Source organism: Panulirus ornatus, chromosome 40 (assembly GCF_036320965.1).
Source record: "Panulirus ornatus isolate Po-2019 chromosome 40, ASM3632096v1, whole genome shotgun sequence".
Taxonomy (NCBI): domain Eukaryota; kingdom Metazoa; phylum Arthropoda; class Malacostraca; order Decapoda; family Palinuridae; genus Panulirus; species Panulirus ornatus.
In genome coordinates, this window is record NC_092263.1 from 10,449,320 (window position 1) to 10,471,255 (window position 21,936).

General features: G+C 51.4%; 1 protein-coding gene across 7 annotated transcripts in view; it reads left to right on the forward strand.

Moving 5' to 3' along the window:
• The window catches only part of LOC139761371 (diacylglycerol kinase theta), a 131,989-nt gene extending 113,050 nt beyond the window's left edge, over nucleotides 1–18,939 (forward strand). For 5 of the 7 annotated variants that reach the window (XM_071685477.1, XM_071685478.1, XM_071685481.1 and 2 more), the window contains one exon: nucleotides 7,890–18,939. In XM_071685477.1, the coding sequence (XP_071541578.1) occupies nucleotides 7,890–8,021 (132 nt within the window). In that variant the 3' untranslated portion in view covers nucleotides 8,022–18,939. Of the gene's footprint in view, nucleotides 1–5,224; nucleotides 5,561–7,889 lie in introns of those variants that run through there. The other 2 variants (XM_071685480.1, XM_071685483.1) reach the window with 1 other exon arrangement.
• The last annotated feature ends 2,997 nt before the right edge of the window (nucleotides 18,940–21,936 follow it).

Consider the following 21,936-nt stretch of genomic DNA (forward strand, 5'->3'; position numbering starts at 1 on the left):
AGGGCCTGAAGTGGGGAGGAAAGGCAGGGCCTGAAGTGTGTCTTCAAGGCATGTGGGGAGATAAGGTAGGGCCTGAAGTGTGTCTTCAAGGCAAGTGGGGGAGGAAAGGCAGGGCCTGAAGTGTGTTTTTAAGGCATGTGGGGAGGAAAGGCAGGGCCTGAAGTGTGTCTTCAAGGCATGTGGGGGAGGAAAGGCAGGGCCTGAAGTGTGTCTTCAAGGCATGTGGGGAGGAAAGGTAGGGCTTGAAGTGTGTTTTCAAGGCATGTGGGGAGATAAGGTAGGGCCTGAAGTGTGTCTTCAAGGCATGTGGGGAGGAAAGGCAGGGCCTGAAGTGTGTCTTCAACGCACGTGGGGGAGGAAAGGTAGGGCCTGAAGCGTGGATCATGAGGTGTGCAATGATACGTGGGAGAGAGTGGAGGTCCACGTGTGCCCCAAACAAGGGATGAGGTTGTGAGCAAGTACACCTGGGTGTTATTCAGAGAGACAACCCACCATTTCAAAGCGAAGCAGAGCAATTTGGGCCCCCGACGAAGGCACGGGGTCTGAGGGGGAGGAGGGGGTAGGAGGAAGAGGAGGGAGGAGGGAGGAGGGAGGAGGAGTATCTGTAGGCCTGGATGGTAACACAGGGGAACGATGAAGGCGGCATGAACAAGTTACCCATGCCTTGTTATGGTCGGCTTGATGTGGGGGGTTGAGACAGACGGGGGTGGGAGGGAGGGAAAAGGAGGGAGTATGGGGGGTGAGGGAGGGTAGGTACTGTGGTGGTGGGGGGGGGGATGGACCCCCCCTTGATGTGTGTGTGAGAGGGAGGGGGTTGGTGTAGGGGGTTAGGGTGTAGGGTGGTTAGGGTGTGGGTGGGTTAGGGTTAGGGTGTGGGTTAGGGAGGGAGGGAGGCCGCCCCTGGTTGAGAGGAAGGAAGGAAGGAAGGGGAGGGAGGGAGGCCGCCCCCTGGTTGTGAGGAAGGAAGGAAGGAAAGGGAGGGAGGAGGGAAGTATATAGAAGGTGACTTTAATCACGCCACTACTAAACACCCACCACACCATTTGCCTGGCACACAGCATCATCATAGAACCGACGCAACAGTAGTGTAGCCCTGCCACCTAGAAGAAGATGATGGGAGGAGGAGGGAAGTGGAGGGAAGTGGGGGGAAGAAAGTGTTGTACCATTCCCCCCCCTCCTCCTCTCCTCCCTCCTCCTCCACTCCCCCCCCAAACACATTCACTCAAAAGCTTTATTTTGTAATGTAGAGATTTGCTTACGTAGCTGTTTCCTTAGACAATTTTGTGTAAATGCCTAATCAAAGTCACTCATAAACATCAATTGATTTATATATATATATATATATATATATATATATATATATATATATATATATATATATACACGAATAAAGTGCATATATATATATATATATATATATATATATATATATATATATATATATATATATATATATATATATATATATATATATATATCTACAAAAAGTAACTGAAAACTGTGGTGGAAGGTCTGGTATATATTTACGTTTTTGCCACACAGGGAGTGAGAGCCACGTAGCACACACACACACACACACACACCTCTCTCTTCTCAAACTCCTCGTTGTCTACAAAGACAAGAGAGATTTGATGACGTTTTTGCCACCGAACACACACACACACACACACACACACACACACATATATATATATATATATATATATATATATATATATATATATATATATATATATATATATATATATACAGCCAATCATGACCGGGTGTCGAGAACTCATGTCCTCTCTGCCTTTAGCATCATAATGCACACGTCACAAAGCCATCCGCTGTGTGAGACACCTACCCTATTCCCCTGTTCAATTGGTTTGGTCTACTGCGAGCGAGCGAGTGAGAGCTAACTCACTTCGATCTTATCTCTCAGTGTGCATGACGTGTCTCTCACTCTCTCTATATCTCTCTTTTTGCCTAAGAGAGATAAAGTGCTTGGCGTCAACAATCCCTCCTCCCTCTCTCACCCTCATCAAGGGTAGAGCGATCAGCCAAAGGGGGAGGGAAAAAAAAATTAAAGCAAGAACGACCTAACTGTGTTTGTGTGTGTGTGGGGAACACGACGCTTGCTTCGCCAGGCCACACACCTGAGGGAGGGAATATCCGAGACGCAATGAGGCTTCGTTATACAGGGCACTTCGTTATACACGGACACTTCGTTATACAGGACACTTCGTTATACAGGGCATTTCGTTATACAGGGCACTTCGTTATACAGGGCACTTCGTTAAGCAGGACACTTCGTTATACTAGGCACTTCGTTATACAGGGCACTTCGTTATACAGGGCATTTCGTTATACAGGGCATTTCGTTATACAGGGCACTTCGTTATACAGGACACTTCGTTATACAGGGCACTTCGTTATACAGGGCACTTCGTTATACAGGGCATTTCGTTATACAGGGCACTTCGTATACAGGGCACTTCGTTATACAGGACACTTTGTTATACAGGACACTTCGTTATACTGGGCACTTCGTTATACAGGGCACTTCGTTATACAGGACACTTCGTTATACAGGGCGCTTCGTTATACAGGACACTTCGTTATACAGGACACTTCGTTATACAAGGCACTTCGTTATACAGAGCACTTCGTTATACAGGACACTTCGTTATACAGGGCACTTCGTTATACAGGACACTTCGTTATACAGGGCACTTCGTTAAGCAGGACACTTCGTTATACAAGGCACTTCGTTATACAGGACACATCGTTATACACGACGCTTCGTTATACAGGGCACTTCGTTATACAGGACACTTCGTTAAACAAGCCACTTCGTTATACAGGACACTTCGTTTTACAGGGCACTTCGTTAAGCAGGACACTTCGTTAAACAGGACACTTCGTTATACAGGGCACTTCGTTATACAGGACACTTCATTAAGCAGGACACTTCGTTACACAGGACACTTCATTACACAGGACACTTCGTTATACAGGGCACTTCGTTTTACAGGAAGTCGCTCACAAAATCCCCTGTTCCCCCCTCGACCTCGGATGACCATGACCACACTGACTTAGATGACTGGTGAGCAAGGGGACACGTCTCCTGGTGACTTAAAAGGTCATATTGACACCTTCAGTGACCAGCTGCTGACTTAAAAGGTCATATTGACACCTTCAGTGACACATGTGGTGACTTAAAGGTCATACTGACACACCTGATGACTTAAAGGACATACTGATACAGCTGATGACTTAAAGGACATATTGACACCTTCAGTGACACACCTGATGACTTAAAAGGACATATTGACACCTTCAGTGACACACCTGATGACTTAAAAGGACATATTGACACCTTCAGTGACACACCTGTTGACTTAAAGGACATACTGACACCATCAGTGACACACCTGATGACTTAAAAGGACATATTGACACCTTTAGTGACACACCTGATGACTTAAAGGACATATTGACACCTTCAGTGACAAAGCTGATGACTTAAAAGGTCACTTTGACACCTTCAATGACACACGTGGTGACTTAAAGGTCATATTGACACACCTGATGACTTAAAGGACATATTGATACAGCTGATGACTTAAAGGACATATTGACACCTTCAGACACACCTGATGACTTAAAGGACGTATTGATACCTTCAGTGACACACCTGATGACTTAAAAGGTCATACTGACACCTTGTGTGACACACCTGGTGACTTAAAAGGTCATATTGACACCTTCAGTGACACATCTGATGACTTAAAGGACATATTGACACCTTCAGTGACACAGCTGATGACTTAAAAGGTCATACTGACACCTTCAGTGACACAGCTGATGACTTAAAGGACATATTGACACCTTCAGTGACACAAGTGATGACTTAAAGGACATATTGACACCTTCAGTGACACAAGTGATGGCTTAAAGGACATATTGACACCTTCAGTGACACAAGTGATGACTCAAAGGACATATTGACACCTTCAGTGACACAAGTGATGACTTAAAGGACATATTGACACCTTCAGTGACACAAGTGATGACTTAAAGGACATATTGACACACCTGATGACTTAAAGGGCATATTAACACCTTCAGTGACACACTTGATGACTCAAAAGGACATATTGACACCTTCAGTGACACACATGATGACTTAAAGGACATATTGACACTGCTGATGACTTAAAGGACATAATGACACCTTCAGTGACACAGCTGATGACTTAAAGGTCATACTGACACCTTCAGTGACAGCTGATGACTTAAAGGACATATTGACACCTTGTGACATCTTGACACCCAGGATGCCATACTGACAACAGTGGCGACGCTGACAACAATGCCAGTTCTGTAAACAACGTTTGACCTGATGGTTGTGTTGATGTGACGAGCACATGACCTGTGACCTGATGTCGCAGTTGTGACCAAACCACAACCTTCTGACCAGTGACCTGACGCCAGCATTGTGACCAAACCACAACCTTCTGACCAGTGACCTGACGCCAGCATTGTGACCAAACCACAACCTTCTGACCAGTGACCTGACGCCAGCATTGTGACCAAACCACAACCTTCTGACCAGTGACCTGACGCTAGTGTTGTGACCAAACCACAACCTCATGACCAGTGACCTGACGCCAGTGTTGTGACCAAACCACAACCTCATGACCAGTGACCTGATGGTGACCAAACCACAACCAGTGACCTGTTCGACCTGGTACGAGTGCCGTAACCAGCACAACCCATGACCCTCGACCCGGCGTCGGACAGTGACCTTCCCCCCCTCCCCCCACTAATACGTGATGACCCCCAACTGTTTTATGACCTGTGACACCAGGCAAAATGACCTGGGTGACCCAGGTGACCAGAACATCGGCTGAATCCTTGATGACCTGACCCTGACCCTGACCCCTGAAGTACACAGCTGACCTGCCAATCAGCACCACAGAACGTTAATGATCCTTGAAGGGATCCAGCACGATGACCAACGCCCAATGAAGTCCAAATAAACCAATAAAAAAACAAAAAATTACTATTAAAACAAATTACTATAAATTAATTCTAATCAACAGATGTCATTCAGGTGTTTTGCCCTCCCCCCCTCCCCCTTACACAACCAAACCACCCCCCCAACCCCCAAAAACCATATACAAAAATATTGTCGTCAATATAGCATTGTTTTGCCTTCTGTTTCTACCTCTTATAGGCCACCATGTTGAAGAAAAGTAAGATCAAACGTAGGAATACGGAACCCTCGCTCCACGCTGCCAACGGAGATAAGGACTCCACCGATCCTTAGTCACCTCAAAACACCCCACCTCAACCCCCCAACACACCCCACAACCCCCCAACACACCCAACCCCCTCTATCCTCCTTCTCCCTCAACCATCCACACCATCACCCCGTGTCCCTCCTTACAATAACATGCCCCCTCTCCTTCCCTCTCTCTCTCTCTCTAATAACCCAAGGACTCCACCAACGACCCTTAGTCCACCCCTCCACAACCCCACAACCCTCTCTTCCCTTCCCTCCAACCCCACAGTAAATAACCCCTCTCTCTCCCCTCCAGAACCTAACCATAACACCATCCTCCCCCCTACGCGCCATCCCGTCCCCCTCCACCCTAAAACACCTGCTCCCATGCCACGCCTACTGACCACGCCCACAAACCCCCTCTCTCTCTCTCTCTCTCTCTCTCTCTCTCTCTCTCTCTCTCTCTCTCTCTCTCTCAGAACTCCTTCCCTTCCCTCTTCTCCTCTCCTGGCCTAACCCCCACCCCCCCACTACTACCTCCTGGCGTCGTGATGTCACGGCGTGTCCCCCAGACCCCCCCCCTCCGTACAGTACGACCCTCCTCCCCCTCCGTACAGTACGACCCCCCTCCCCGTACAGTACGACCACCCTCCCCGTACAGTACGACACCCCTCTCCGTGCAGTACGACACCCCCTCTCCGTACAGTACGACCCCCCTCTCCGTACAATACGACCCCCCTCCGTACAGTACGACCCCAGCCCTCCGTACAGTACGACCCCCCTCTCCATACAGTACGACACACCCCTCTCCGTACAGTACGACCCCCTTCCTCCGTACAGTACAACCCCCTCCCCGTACAGTACGACCCCATCCCTCCGTACAGTACGATCCCCCTCTCCATACAGTACGACACACCCCTCTCCGTACAGTACGACCCCCTTCCTCCGTACAGTACAACCCCCTCCCCGTACAGTACGACCCCATCCCTCCGTACAGTACGACCCCCTTCCCGTACAGTACGACCCCCTTCCGTACAGTACGACCCCCTCCCCGTACAGTACGACCCCCTCCCTCCGTACAGTACAACACCCCCTTCCGTACAGTACAACACCCCCTTCCGTACAGTACGACCCCCTCCCCTCCGTACAGTACGACCCCTTCCCCTCCGTACAGTACGACTTCGTCAGTGTTCTGTGTTTCGCTGGCTGTAAACTGTCATGATGGACTATTCTGTGTTATTATAACAACAATCACAACCACAAGCATCCCCCCTCCCCTTCTTTTTGATATATATATATATATATATATATATATATATATATATATATATATATATATATATATATATATATATATATATATATTCCTATCAAAGTCTCCTGATTTATGGTATAAAAGAGAAGGAGGCAAGAGGCGTCATAGCTGCTCAGACGTGTGTGTGTGTGTATACATAAGTGCGTGTGTGTGTGTGACCCGGGGTCACACGCTAGCGCCTCCCGTATACATCACACACTCCCGAAGTCTCCCAAAACACCACAGGCCCGTGTGAAGACGCCACCTCAAAAAAAATAGGTGGGGGGAAAGGGAAGGGGGGAGAGGAGGAAAAGGAAAAGGGGGTCTGTTTAAAAGGGGGTCTATTTGATTGTTTGGAGACGCCCCTCTCCCTCCCTCCCTCCCTCACTAAGCAGCCGAGGATGGCACAAAATAAATGATAAATGATTTATTTTTCCTGGCTCTTTCCCACCTGAGATGCTCTTTTTTTTTTACTCTTATCGAGAGAACCCAAACCACACCTCTTAGTCGCTCATATAGTGTGATCATTTTTTGTTTTTATTTTTGTTTTCTTGTTTGTTTGCTTGCTGGCTTGCTTGCTCGTTTGTTTGTTTCCTGTCGAATGCACACACACACACACACACACACACACACACACACACACACAAAGCTCTCTCGAGATTTTTTAAGTAACCTGTTATCTCTCATTTTTCTCCTCTGGTCTCCCTCTCCCTGTCTCTCCTTATTCCTCACAATGCTCTCCTCTCATATTATCTCTTATTTATTCATTTATATAAAAATAAAACACCCCCTCCTTCCCTCCCACCCGTTTTCTGTTTTCCTTCGACGCTGTCGAACCCCCCACCCTCTGAAAACGGTTCGTGGTTACATTACTCCAAATTATTATTATATTTTTTCCCCTCCCTCTTGTTTCTGCTCTTTTTTTTTCCCTCCCGCTAACTCCTTCCTCTTCCTCTTCCCCCTTACGTCTCCCTACTCACTCACATCTCTCACTCCTCCTCCTCCTTCATCCTCAAACACACACTCACTCACTCCTCTCTCCCTCCACAAACACACACTCACTCACTCCTCTCTCCCTCCTCAAACACACACTCACTCACTCCTCCCTCCCTCCTCAAACACACACTCACTCACTCCTACCTCCCTCCTCAAACACACACTCACTCACTCCTCCCTCCCTCCTCATACACACACTCACTCACTCCTACCTCCCTCCTCAAACACACACTCACTCACTCCTCCCTCCCTCCTCAAACACACACTCACTCACTCCTCCCTCTCTCCTCTTCCTCTTACCCCCACAACCCCACCCCAACCCCACAGGCTAACATGCTCAAGAAAACTTCCAAATCCAAACTACGGAGACGGAACACGGAGCCATCCATGGTGGCCAACGAACAGAGCAAACTGGAGACCATTAGACCAGACCCGGCCTCCACCTCCCACCCGCTCTAGTCAATCCCTCTCCCTCCCTCCCTCCCTCCCTCTTCTCCCTCCCTCCCACATTTTGAGCAAAGCCAGTAATACCCTCACCTCATCACCCCTCCCTTAATTACTCCCCCTCAGCACACACACACTCCCCCCCTCATAAGATGCTACTGGCCACAAGGCCTTGCGCTCCTAATTTCTAACCCTCTCCCACCTCCTGCCACACACACACGCACGCACACACACACACATACACGCCCCTGCCCAGAACCAACCTCAAACCCCCCCTACCTCCAGCCCCTTTCTCCGGCCCCATCCACCCATCATCCAACCCCCATCCAAGGCTTTTGTCTTCCTTCCCCTTAACACAACCCCCCCATCACCACCACCACCTCACCCCTCGATCCTCCCTCCCTCCCTACCTACTCCCCTCACCCCCCCCCCCCATAACAGCAGCAGCAGCAGCAGCAGCGACGGCCTTGGGTGCTACAGCCTCCCTCTGCAGGCCGCGTGGTGGCCCTGACCCAGCTGGTGGCTCCCTACGGCCTCTTACCACAACTACGACGGACGTAGGAACACGCGCGGGAGGCAGGAGACGCCAAGCAACCCCGCGCCCGCGCGCCCCCCAAAGCCCGGCACTGTAGCTACGCTGGTGGGGTCGTCGGAGCGCCGTGGGCCGAAGGCGGCACAACTCTACAGAGACATGAAGAAAGAAGGAACTTCCCCCCTGCGCCTGCGTGGGGCGCAACTCCCCCCCTACGTCTGCGTGGGGCGCTGACAAGACTCTCCCGGGCCTCACAACTAGGGCGCGGCCGGTGGCGTCCCACGACCAGCGGACGAACCCGACGCAGGAAGAAGAAGAAGAAGGAATGAAGGAAGGTACCACCACGCTTCAGCAGCAGGAGAAGGAGACCTCCCTGAAGAAGGAGAAGACAACGTCTGGTGTGAGGAGAACCGAGTTCTTCTACCGCAGTCTCTCTCTCTCCGCCACCCTACCTACCCACCCCGCGCGACAGGGCGGGCCCTGGATGGAAGAACGGCGTGGTGTTGGAAGAGAGAGAGGGAGAGAGAGAGAGTGTTTTTGTGAGAGGTGTTGGGGGGTGTGTGTGGGAGGGGGTCGTCGCTATCTGTCTCTACTGACGGAACACGTGAATTATAAAGAGATTGAGCTAGAGATATATATAGAGAGAGACACACACACACACACAAGAAGGACGCACAAAGGTGTGTGGTGTGTAATGTGTGTGTGTGTCTGTGCGTCTGAGTGTGTATTGTGCCACATGCCGTGTGGCGCCGCCCCTCGCCGCCCCCAACGAACCCTCACACGAAACGTGTTGCTCTCTCTTTCCTGCGCGAGCAAGTGATATAGCCAGAATCCGCAGTACTGGCGGACTGGGGGTGGGGAAGGAAGGACGAAGACAGGAAATAATTCATATACGAAGATACGACGCGGAAGGTTCAGTGTGTGTTGCATCGAGAGAGGAGGAGAAGGAGAGAGAGAGGAGAAGGTGGAGGTGGAGGTGGAGGAGGAGGAGGTGTTCTTCCTCCTTCTCCTCCTTCTTCCCACCACCCGCTTGCTGGACTGCTTGACCCACTACCAAAAAACCCCCTCCTCAGTGCGACCCACCCACACACTCACCCACCCCCCCCCGAACTACTACTACTTGTCTCTACGATGCATTCCATGCGAGTAGCCGGGAGGGAAGAGGAGGGGCGCCAAGTGTTAAAAAGCTGGAGAAGGAGAGAGAGAGAGAGAGGGTGTGTGTGTGTCGACCGGGGTTTCGTCCTGCTGCTGGTGTGGCAAGGGCGAACCCATTGTAACTCTCTCCTCCAGCACACGCCATACACGCCCCTTCGCTCGAACTCCCGCTACCTCACGCTACAGTATAAACTGTTCGTTTCTCTTTATAAATCGTCCTTTTTTCTTTTTCTTTTTTGAAGTGTTTAATCCGTCATGGTGATTCATGCACTCTCCGGGGAAGAGAGGAAAAAAGAAACTTAAAAAGCAAAAACCATAAAAAAAACCAAAACAAAAACCCCATCGAAGGTTTAGAATAATTATCTTATCTTATCTTATCTTCTGCTCCCTCCCCACCCTCCTCCATGTTTGTTGTGTACCACTATATTGTCCAGCTGTGGGGCTCCGAGCGCCCCAGTGTGTGTCAAAGTCTCGTCAATATTGCCCGAAACCATCGACTCTGTTGTCTTTCTAGGTATTGATCTTGTTGTTGACCGGCTCTGGGGTGACTACCTAACCCTACACACACACACACACACACACACACACACACACACACACACACACACACACATCCTCCCCCAGAGATAGACACACACACACTTACCCCCTTACATGCCACGCCTGCTCACGTCCTCTTCTTCTCACCCACGCGCCACCCACCCCCTCTCCATACATCACCCTGGTGGTATACCCTGTCACACCCACGCCAGCTTCGACACACCCACGCCCGACACCCACGCCCACCACCAGGGGCACCACAGCACCGCCTACCTGCTACACCTACCCATATAACAGCGAACTGGTCATCAAGACTGTTCCTTGCTGTATATTACATTTCGTCTACCCACACACACACACACACCCACACACACACACACACACACGCTAGGCAAACCTACACTCACACCCTACCTCCCCTCATATGTGTGTGTGTGTATGTGTGTGTGTTCTGCCATACCTCACACCTTTCCCCTCATACATACATACATACATACATCGTCCACCCACCTCCCCACTCCGTCATAACCAGCAAAATCACTCACACCTCACAACTCTGTCCCCTCACGCCCTCCTCATTCGAAGTAAATCATTTCCCTCATTTGACTTGATAAACTGTCCATACATTTCAACCCCCCTCTTTCCCCTCTTCCCCCCCCACCACCCCTCTCTCTCTCTTCCCTGGGACCAGCAGCCCCCCCTTCCCCCCAATCCATATAATGATCTCGTAAATGCCAAAGTTTTAAGTAGCGTTCTAGATACACTTTATAACGTAGAACTTATAAAGAAAACGACGATACTTTTCTTCCCGAGATATTAAAACGAACAAGTGATGTAGCACTTAAAACACTTGACACAGCACACTTGACACTTATGTATGTATACACAAGTCTCCCTTTCAGCATTAAGGATGAAACCTCACCAACTTAACATACTTATAGTAACACTTTAACACTTGACAGAGCACTTAACACTTCAAGATGCGTCTCACTACACACTTAACACTTCAAGATGCGTCTCACTACACACTTAACACTTCAAGATGCGTCTCACTACACACTTAACACTTCAAGATGCGTCTCACTACACACTTAACACTTCAAGATGCGTCTCACTACACACTTAAGACGCCACCTCAGCCTTTAGGCCGAATCTGAAACTGGTACTATACACTCAGCCCACAGACAGTCCCTGACATTCATCCCATAGACAGTCCCTGACATTCATCCCACAGACAGTCCCTGACATTCATCCCTGACTCACACAACGCCCCTCATTCACCCTACATTCATGGGCGAGCCACTTCTATCCCCGCCACTCCAACCCTCTTTCGTCAAATGCCACTTCAACGCCCGACTCACCGTCTGACGCCTCATGACTCACCCTCACCCGTCGTCACTCAACCCATACTCATCACCTCCCCCCCCCCAATCCTGCCCTCACTCATGACTCATCCCAAACTCCGTCACACTCACGACACATCTCAACATCATTATCACTTCCCCTTCCTTCCTTCCCTCTCCCTCCCCAACCTCTACCCGCTCTGCGACGACCCATCTCCCCGTCACTCACGACCCATCATCTCCCCTGGTCTGTGTGACTCACGACTCATCTTCGTCACTCATGATTCATCATCACCACCACCACCAGCCAGCTATACCCTGAGCTGTGGCTTCAGAGGAAGCACTCAGACGAGGTGTCCCCCTCACTCACTCACTCACTACCTACCCCACTCACTCCTCACTTGGCACTCACAGCGCCGCCTGCCCTCCTGCACAGCTGTCGCAGACGCGGACATCAAACCAACCCGTCCTCCTCCTCCCGAGGCGTTGATGCCTACGATGGGGAGCAGGGGGCGCGGTTGATGGTCGAAGAACGTGGCGTTGATGTCGTGAGATAAGAGGCACTGTTGCCCTCCACGGAGGGGCGTTGATGTCTCTTATAAGAAGCGCTGATACCCTCAGGCGCCCTCCACGGAGGGGCGTTGATGTCATGAGATAAAGAGGCACTGGTGCCCTCCACGGAGGGGCGTTGATGTCTCTCATAAGAGGAAGCGCTGATGCCCTCGACGGAGGCGCTGACGGGTAAGACAAGGAAGTGCTGGTGCCACAGACGGCGCGCTGCCAGCGCTGCTTCAGAGAGCCACACACTGGGTCATGAACGGAAGAGAGGCGCAAGGTGCCTGGTGATGCCCATCGATTGACCGTCAGCGACTCCGTCTGGAGGCCAGTTGTCTTCAGGAGCCGAGGTCCTCCTCCACAGGCTCGACAGACCCTCCACACACCACCTGTGTCAGGACGATGGTAGAAAAGGGGGCCCGCCCCACGTCAGCGCCTCCCTCTGGAGGCCGGAGTCTTATATCACACGAGCGGAGAGGTGCGTTCAAGGCCTGCAGAAGGCGAGGACGATGGTCACAGAAATGGGCCTCCCAGGCTCGCACCTGCTCTCACCTGCACCACCAACTTGGCCGAGAGAGAGAGAGAGAGAGAGAGAGAGAGAGAGAGAGAGAGAGAGAGAGAGAGAGAGAGAGAGAGAGAGAGCCAATCTATCTCGCCCTTGACATTACTCCTCTCGGGTGAAGACGCTACACGCGATGAATAAAATAATGACACTTAAGAACTACAGAAGAGGACCAGATATATACATAGAGAGAGAAAGAGAGAGGGAGGGAGGAGGGACATGTCTACTCCCACCCCCGCACTGGGTGACGCAAGGGCACCAGAATACAGGACGTAAACATAACCTGGAGGCAGATGCTAACCACACCCCTCTGTGACATAAGAGGGTTACAACTGCAAAAACAATATCCCTCCACCCCCTTACACAAGTCCTCTCCCCCCTCCTGAGAGAGGAGTGGGCGGTGTGGTGTATATACAGAGCGATGAGACTCACAGCAACCCCTGTGGTCGCTGTGAGGAGACGTAAGTGACCCGTGGCTGCCTGACCCCTCAGCACCACGCGTTCACACTGGCACCATAACCCACACAGAACCCTACAATATACCCAGTGGCGCTTCCATCGTGCGGAGAGACGAGACAGTGAACATCGGAGTCTTTCAGTCGTCTTTTTTGGATGCGTAGATTATTACTGACCATCTGTAGCAGTGGGGATGCAGTGGGAGGGGGATGAGAGAGATGCCACGATTCGAAGAGGGGATATCTGTAGACTGGCTGAATACGTGATGTTTCGACGCGCTTTAGAATGTGGATCAAACATCGGAGGTGTATATAAGTGGAAGGTGGCGGCCGATAGAACTATGAGGAGGAGGTCAAGGTCAAAGTTCATATGGTTGACTCCTTTGTCCTCTATTGGAGGGTCTGAACTGGCCATGAACCCCAACACTCTCTCTCTCTCTCTGAGTCTCTGTCTCTCTCTCTATCTCTCTCTCTCTCTCTCTCTTGAATATCTGACCCCCTCCATACTCCGGAGGGGGATGTGTGTGTGTAAGCGTCCCGGTCAAACCCACCATCCCCCCCTGAACCTCCACTCTCTGGGGACACGCACCAGGAACTCAAAGTCAAGGGCTGGACGTGGCAGAAGCACAAGAAAACGACGAAGACATCCCAAGAGACCTGGACACGGGAGAACATCGAAGCCAGGCAAGAACAGCTGAATGGATCACAGAATTGGGTTGACCACACACCCCAAGAGGTCGAGGGCAGGTTGAGCAGGCCACGTGACACAGGTAGGAGGTCAAGTGAGGCAGGCGAGGGGAAATAAACAAAAAAACAAACAAACCCGTCGACAGCTGACGACGGTCGATCGACCCTTGGTCGACCTCCTTCTCCCCCAAGATCCCGATATGGGTTTTCACCCTTTTTGGTGTGTGGTGGATGTCTTTGTCCTTGTCGTCATGTCCCAGATGGGTCCCATATCCACATCCTTCCCCCCCCCCACCTTAACTTCCCTCTGGTGTCCCAGATGGATTCCTATTCCCCCCCCAATGGTGTCCCAGATGGCTCGCTTCTCTGGTTGTCCCCAGATGGCTCGCTCCTCTGGTTGTCCCCAGATGGCTCGCTCCTCTGGTTGTCCCCAGATGGCTCGCTCCTCTGGTTGTCCCCAGATGGCTCGCTTCTCTGGTTGTCCCCAGATGGCTCGCTTCTCTGGTTGTCCCCAGATGGCTCGCTCCTCTGGTTGTCCCCAGATGGCTCGCTCCTCTGGTTGTCCCCAGATGGCTCCTCGCCCCTCTGGTGTTCAAGTGGATTAGTGCTACTCTAATGTATTCATGTTGGGTTGGATTTGTAAATAGAGATGTATATTTTTATTGTTATATGTTTACTATAAAAGAGCTACTATACCTCAAGGCTTATTCCATAGAGTCATTAACGTATTTTATTGAATTCACAAAATATAAACCAAAAAAAAAATATATAAGAGGCAGTATTTTGATATGTATTATTTTAATCGTATTTCAAGTCAGAACGATATTGTGCCATATTCTCTATTTTTTTGTTTCTTTAATCATTACCTGAATTTTATGTAAGCATTTGACGAGATTCTCCATGTGTAAGACCCTATTTATCTTTTTTTTATCCCCGCTCTCTCTCTCTGTCTGAAGTTGTTTACATGTGTTGGTGACGTCAGCATCAGCTGATCCGAGCCGGGTCTGTCGCGGTCCGGCCGCAAGAGGTTCTCGTCAGTCGTGCACGAGCTGTCGAGAGAGGGTGTTGCTGGTTGTCCCTCCTTCCAGAACCACATCATCCCCCTCTCCACTCACAAGCTTCCAAAATGGGGAAAGGACCCGTGGGTCTCTGGTGGACGCTGTAGTTGATGCCAAAGAGGAGGGGTGTACAACAGACGGCCTTCTGCTGAGGATGGTCCGTCTCTCTGGAGGATGGTCCGTCTCTCTCTCGAGGATGGTCCGTCTCTCTCTCGAGGATGGTCCGTCTTTCTCTCGAGGATGGTCCGTCTTTCTCTCGAGGATGGTCCGTCTTTCTCTCGAGAATGGTCCGTCTTTCTCTCGAGGATGGTCCGTCTTTCTCTCGAGGATGGTCCCTCTCTCACTCGAGGATGGTCTGTCTTTCTCTCGAGGATGGTCCGTCTCTCTCTGCAGGATGGTCCGTCTTGCAGGAGTTGTGGGAGAGGTTCTCGGTTGTGATCCACCTCGTCTATACCCGAGGTTCTTGTAGTACGAGTCGCTTCCATGTAAAAGACCTGCGACACCAATCCCTCCGCCCCCCACATTTAGACCAACTGAGGCGTTAACATCTTCCTTATACACTCTCGTCCCGTGATGAACAGAAAAAAACAAACACCAATCGTCAGTCACAATAGGGGACGCCCTTGCATGCGTCGTCTTAATACCTTCTTCATGACTCTCACTCTCGGGAGTCGTTCACATCGGTGACTGACTCAACCACCTCATCAACAGGTCAGTGTGTCGGCCCTAAAAACATCCCTCAGGTCACCTTGGGATGTTCCTAGTTTTGATCTGTAAGATCCATGATGGTGTAGTCAATGATGGTGTGAGGAAGGTGATGTGGGGGTCCTCCCCCGTCTTTGAGCCAGCCTCAAACCCTCCGTGGATGGGGCCAAGGCCATGGGGGTAGATACGGAGGAAGAAGAAGAAGAAGAAGAAGAAGAAGAAGAAGAAGAAGAAGAAGAAGAAGAAGAAGAAGAAGAGCAGCGCCTAAACTGGCTGCCTCCTCCACCCACATTGGGCCACCTGGACAACCCCCTGGGCCAGCCTCCCTACGACACCAGACGAAGAGGTACAGTCGCGTCTTCTGCTGCGGTTTCGGGGTTGATTCTGAAAGTCTTTTCTTCTTGTTCCTTCAGTGGTCGAGTGAGTTGTGGCGTTTCTTCCCCCACTTGCTCACACTCTTCTTCGTCTCGTGCCTTAACCTTACTCCTGCCTTCTTACTTTCCTCACCCTTCCAGTCTTTTCTCCTCCTCCTCCTCTTCCTAGCTTGCCACCGTGCACTACCTCTACCCAGCTCGTCTTTCAACCACCTTTTCTCCAACCCTCGTCCACTGACCCCCTCTTCAAATGGTGTATCCATCCACTTTCTCGTCCTTGCAAGACTCCCCTTCGTCGACCTATCCACCCTCGTCCCTCACTTGTTCCGGAACGGGTCAAACGCTGGCACTTGGAGGACTTGCGGTTCCAGTCCGCCGTTCCTCTTCGTCAATCCCGAGCCGCGTTGCATTTCATCGTTTCAGTCAGGAGCCGCTTCCCCCGATCAACATGGCAAGAGGTCTCCTTATCTTCGCCCACATTCGTATACCATCAGTACCTCCTGGCGCCACACCGCACACACACACACACTCCCCTCCTGTGTTATGGAGTGAACCATCGTGGACAGGGACAATGGATGATCGTAACCATCTGGTACACAACACTGAGGGCAGCAGTTGGCCGCCAGCCCCCCACTCCCCTCTCAGCCAGAGAAAGGGAGGGGCCACAGTAGGATCTCAAGACCCCCGTTGCCGAGAATCTGAAATACGTTCTAAGACTTTTAAAGACACACTTCCATACCCGTGTGTCAACATGAACGGCTCTACTTATCCCATTTCTCTCGAATCTTTGACCCAATGTTTACTTCTTGTAACCCACTTGAGGTATATCCCTATATCCCCTCTCTTGAGGTATATATCTATATACCAATTACGGTTGTGATATAAGAGACGTGAGTTGTAAATTTCGCTAACGAGGTCCCTTCCTTGTTTGATGCATGCCCCCTCCGCCGGAGGATCACTCAGTCGCACCTTCGCTTTGAGACCTGGGTATATCTATGTTCCAGGGGACAGCCACGCAGCGTCTGTGGATCCACCAGATGTCCCACCTGAAGAAGGGAAGGGGGTTGCTCAAGTCCACCTTTAAAGGCTTTTGCCTTCCGCTGCCACACTCTGCTCCCTCCGGCTGTGGAGTGTAGCTGGTGAATGGTTGTCGTCTCTGAGATGCCATTTCTGAGGGTCAGTTCAAACAATACCATCTTAAGTCTCGGAAGAGAGGTTGATCACCCTTAACCAGACTGGCTGGTGTGTGGTGTGTGTGTGTGTGGAGACACTCGCCTTCTCTCGCGTGCCATCGAACCAGTTGTCCTCCAGAGACGTCGACACTACCCTCTCTCGGGAGGCGTTCCACAAGGTCCACTTCTTGTGAGCACCATCTCTTGTTCCCTCATGTCGGCTGTTTGGTCCAAAAATTCAACCCATTTCCAGCGTCCTGTTGTCTTCCCTTGTCAAGTGTTTGAGAGACAGCGCTGGTGTACTTCGTCGTCTGCTTTCCAAATGGTCTGGTCAACCATCTTGCTACCCTCCAGTAGATGGCTCCTGCCACCCCATCTATGTCGTCTTAATTCCTCATATCCAGATCCGGGCTCAATAGTTCTTTATTTTTCTTTATTTAGCTTTCCTGAAGGGCTTCTGTTTCCTGAAGGTGATTTGCCCAACCCTCAGCTGTCTGATGGGGGGGGGCGCTGAACCCACCCACACAAACACCCCATAAGCCACAATGGTGTCTTTAAAAAACCTTTCTGGTTGGCTGTGGTCTCGAAATGTTCCAGTGTCGCTACACCTCCATATATATATATATATACACACACAGTGTGTGTGTAGAAGGTGGTGACCTTTACGAACAGCTTTGTTTATATACATATATATATATAAAAAAAATGAGAGAGTCGAAAAGCAAAAGCTGTTTTCAGAAGATACATACATTCCTGATATTTTATTTTTTGGTTTTCTTTCCTTCTTTCCTGATCTAGCCGAGGTCTGTTTTCCACTTCCATTTACCTCGCGCAAACCTCCTCTTCTTCGAAGGCATCTCGTTGAGACGAGACGTCTCTTCTCCCTTGGCGTATCTCCTCTCCTACTACCCTCCTACCTACCCTACCCCCCCCAAAACAACCCCACCTTACCCTTCCCCCCTCTGTTGCCAAAGTGGCTGCCTCTCTCTCTATCTATCTATCTATCTATCTATCTATCTATCTATCTATCTCCGGTGACGTGGTCAGTCGCCCACATGTCAGACCCACATCATTCCAAACGTGTCTGTCAAAACCACGTAGCGAAAGTCCCAAGTCCCCAACCCCCCCACCCAAATCCCCTCTCCCCCCACCCCAACCCCAACAGTCCGTGTCCCCCCTCCTCCCCAAATAATCCCCCGTTGGTCAACGAGGCATCACGTCATCCCCCGTCTAGCAACTGATGCCTCAACATCTTTTCTCTGGAGTTTTTTTTTTTTTCTAGGGGGGTTGTGTTTGTGTGTGTTCGTGTGTGTGTGCGTGTATCTCCCTTGTCAGCTTCTGTAGTTCGGGGGGGGCGTTGTCGTCGTCCCCCCCCCCCCCACCCATTTCGAACCCAGAGGTCTCCTTCTGCAGTCTCCATAGAAAATGGGGGAGGTGGGGTTTCTCTACCACCTTCTCCCCGCCTCCCCCCCCCCCCCCCATTCAACAACGCCATTGATACGATAATCTTATCATTTTAGAACGAGAGATCGTCTATATTAGCCTAGACTCCAGTTAGTGGTGCTCGCGCACGCGCGTGCGTGTGTCTGTCTGTCTGCGTCTGGCGTTCCCCTTGCCTGTATGGGGAGGGGGGGCGGGAGGGGGAAGGCGCGGTAGCGACAGAGACAAGGCGCGCGCGCGCGCGCACGCGTCAAGGCCACCACTGGCACCAGAGTTCGATGGGTCACGGAGCAGTGCGCTTAATATGCGCTGAGACTTCGCAGTGACCCCGACCCCACCCCCCCTTCCTCCCCCTTCGATAATATATAATATATATATATATATATATATATATATATATATATATATATATATATATATATATATATAACCCCCTCCCCCCTACGTCATATCTGCCGGCTCATAATAGATGTACCCCCACCCCCTACCTACCCCAACACCCCCCTCCCCAAGGCCAGGGTGTATATATATATATATATATATATATATATATATATATATATATATATATATATATATATATATATATCCCCCAACAACAGAGGCCAGTGTCAGGCCTTAAGTTTAAGTGTGGGGTTATTTTTCTCTCCCTCCCACCACACAAGACCCCCCCCCAAAATGGTTACCTCCCGTTTTCTATAACCCCCCTCCCCTCTAATTCCCCAACTCCCGCGCAAACATAAGACCTATTTACGTATCTCGGCCTGTACTACAAGCCCGTTACACCCCCCCCTCACCCCACCCCATGGTTACACCCACCCCCCCTCCCTCCCCCCTTTCGTGTTACCTTAACGATGTGCCCCCCTCCCCCTCTATAACCTTTGACGTTCTTCTAATGGTGGTTCCCTCCGTGTGTGTGTGTGTGTGTGTGTGTGTGTGTGCAATTAATTGCCTAGCCACCCCACACACCCCCCCTATCATCCCCCACCCCACCCCCTTTACCCCCCCAGTTGCTCCCCTTAATATACATATATACATATATATATATATATATATATATATATATATATATATATATATATATATACACACATATATATTCGCCATTCCCAGTGCTCCCTCTCGGCCCCCATCCAACCACCTCCCCCCCCCCCCCCCCCCCCCCCCCCCCGCGCCTCTATCTCCCCCTCCCCCACCCCCTTGTGGTTGTTACGCCCCCCCACCCACCCATGACCCCTTAACTAGGTGTTTTCCCTTCCAGTACAACAGCCATAATATCCATTTATGTACGATCTCCCCCTCACCATCCCGTTGCCCCGCCCCCTCACCATCCCGTTGCCCCAGCCCCCTCACCATCCCGTTGCCCCGCCCCCTCACCATCCCGTTGCCCCAGCCCCCTCACCATCCCGTTGCCCCCCGCCCCCTCACCATCCCGTTGCCCCCGCCCCCTCACCATCCCGTTGCCCCGCCCCCTCACCATCCCACCAATCGCCCATACCCGCGAGACACTGGAAAAATGGTTTCGCGATGGGAGGCCCAAGAAAATCGCCCCATCACCTCTCCCATTTCTCTCCCCCCCCCCCCACCCAATATAAACAAGTGTCGTCCGCTGGTTTTCTAAGTGGTCCCTCCCCTGCGGTGTTTACCTTCTACAGTGGCTTTATAAACAACAAACCCCCCCCCTCCCTCCCCCCTTTACTGTGTCGCCACTGTGTTTGTTTGTTTGTTTTTTTTCTAAGTGGTTCCTAGTGTTGCTGCTCGCCCCCTTCCCAGTGTTACCAACACCCCCCCCAAGTGGCTAATCGACAGTGTTGCCACTTCCTCAGTGGTCCCTCTAACGGTGTTGCCACTTCCTCAGTGGTCCCTCTAACAGTGTTGCCACTGCCTTAGTGGTCCCTCTTAAGTGTTGCCACTTCCTCAGTGGTCCCCGTACAGTGTTGCCACTTAATCAGTGGTCCCCCTACAGTGTTGCCACTTCCCCAGTGGTTCCCCTACAGTGTTGCCACTTCCTCAGTGGACCCCCCTACAGTATTGCCACTTCCTCAGTGGTCCCCTTACAGTGTTGCCACTTCCTTAGTGGTTCCCCTACAGTGTTGCCACTTTCTCAGTGGTTCCCCTACAGTGTTGCCACTTCCTCAGTGGTCCCCTTACAGTGTTGCCACTCCCTCGGTGGTTCCTCTACAGTGTTGCCCAACTCCTTTGTTGTCCCTCTACAGTGTTGCCATCTCCCTTAATGACCCCCCCTTTTACAGTGTTACCAACCTCCTCCTTCCTCCCCCACCCCCTTCCCAGTGGTCCCTCTACAGTGTTGCCACTTCCTCCGCGCTTCGCCGTGTTTGGGCGCGGTCTTGCTGTAGTTCTTCCACGTTGTATGTCTTACTGTGTGTACTTTGTGTGTGTGAATGTGTGTGCGTGTGTGTGTGTGCGCGCGCGCGCGTCAACAGAATGACAGTTCCGGCGTGACTGATGCGATCGAGAGTGGTCGAGTTGGCTGGCCCCGTGACGCAGCCGCCGTCTGCATGATCACCCCTGCTCCCGTTTTCTCTCGCTCCCTCTCCCCCCCCCCCTCCCACAACCCATCTTCTCTCCCCCATACGTCTGGAGGGGAAAAAAAAAACCATGCGTGACGCGCATGTTCTGCGTCGGGTCAGTGTTGACGCAGTGGGCGTCCCTACATCGCTCAAGTTCTCTTTCTCTCTCACGGCTTCGTATCCCAGTTTGGGGTATATATATATATATATATATATATATATATATATATATATATATATATATATATATCAGACCCCGTGAGGCAGAGGAGACAACGAGCGGTGTGCGTGTGTGCGTGTGTGTGTGTGCGTGCGTATGTGCGTGCGGTGTGGTGGACGACTGACCAGTGGTGTGTGTGTGCGTGCGTGCGCGCGCGTGTGCGGTGGCGAATGTGCAGGTCAACGGTGAAGGTTAGCCAAGAACAGGGTCTGTGCTACAGCTGAGCACGATTCTCTGTGAACAGCGAGTGTGCGAGTGTGAGTGCGAGTGCGTGTGTGTGTGTGTGTAAAGGTGCGTGACAGGCCGGCGAACCCCCGAGCAGCCGCGTCGGTAGCCGCCAATCCCAAAGGCGGGCTACCGTCGCCGCGAAAGCGCCTGGCTTCCCTGCCGCCGATGCTCATCGGCGGGGGGCGAAGAAAGCGCCCCATGACCGCGCGCGCGGTCATGGGGCGCACGGCGCGCGGCCGCTGCTCGGCGGTGCGCGGCGCTGTCGCCAGAGAGTTGTCATATCCAGCCAGGGTCCACCGCATATCCGCCAGGGGGCCGGTCCCCGCCAACACGCACCACCCATGCGGGTCGCGCTCCCTGGCCCGGGGCCGCA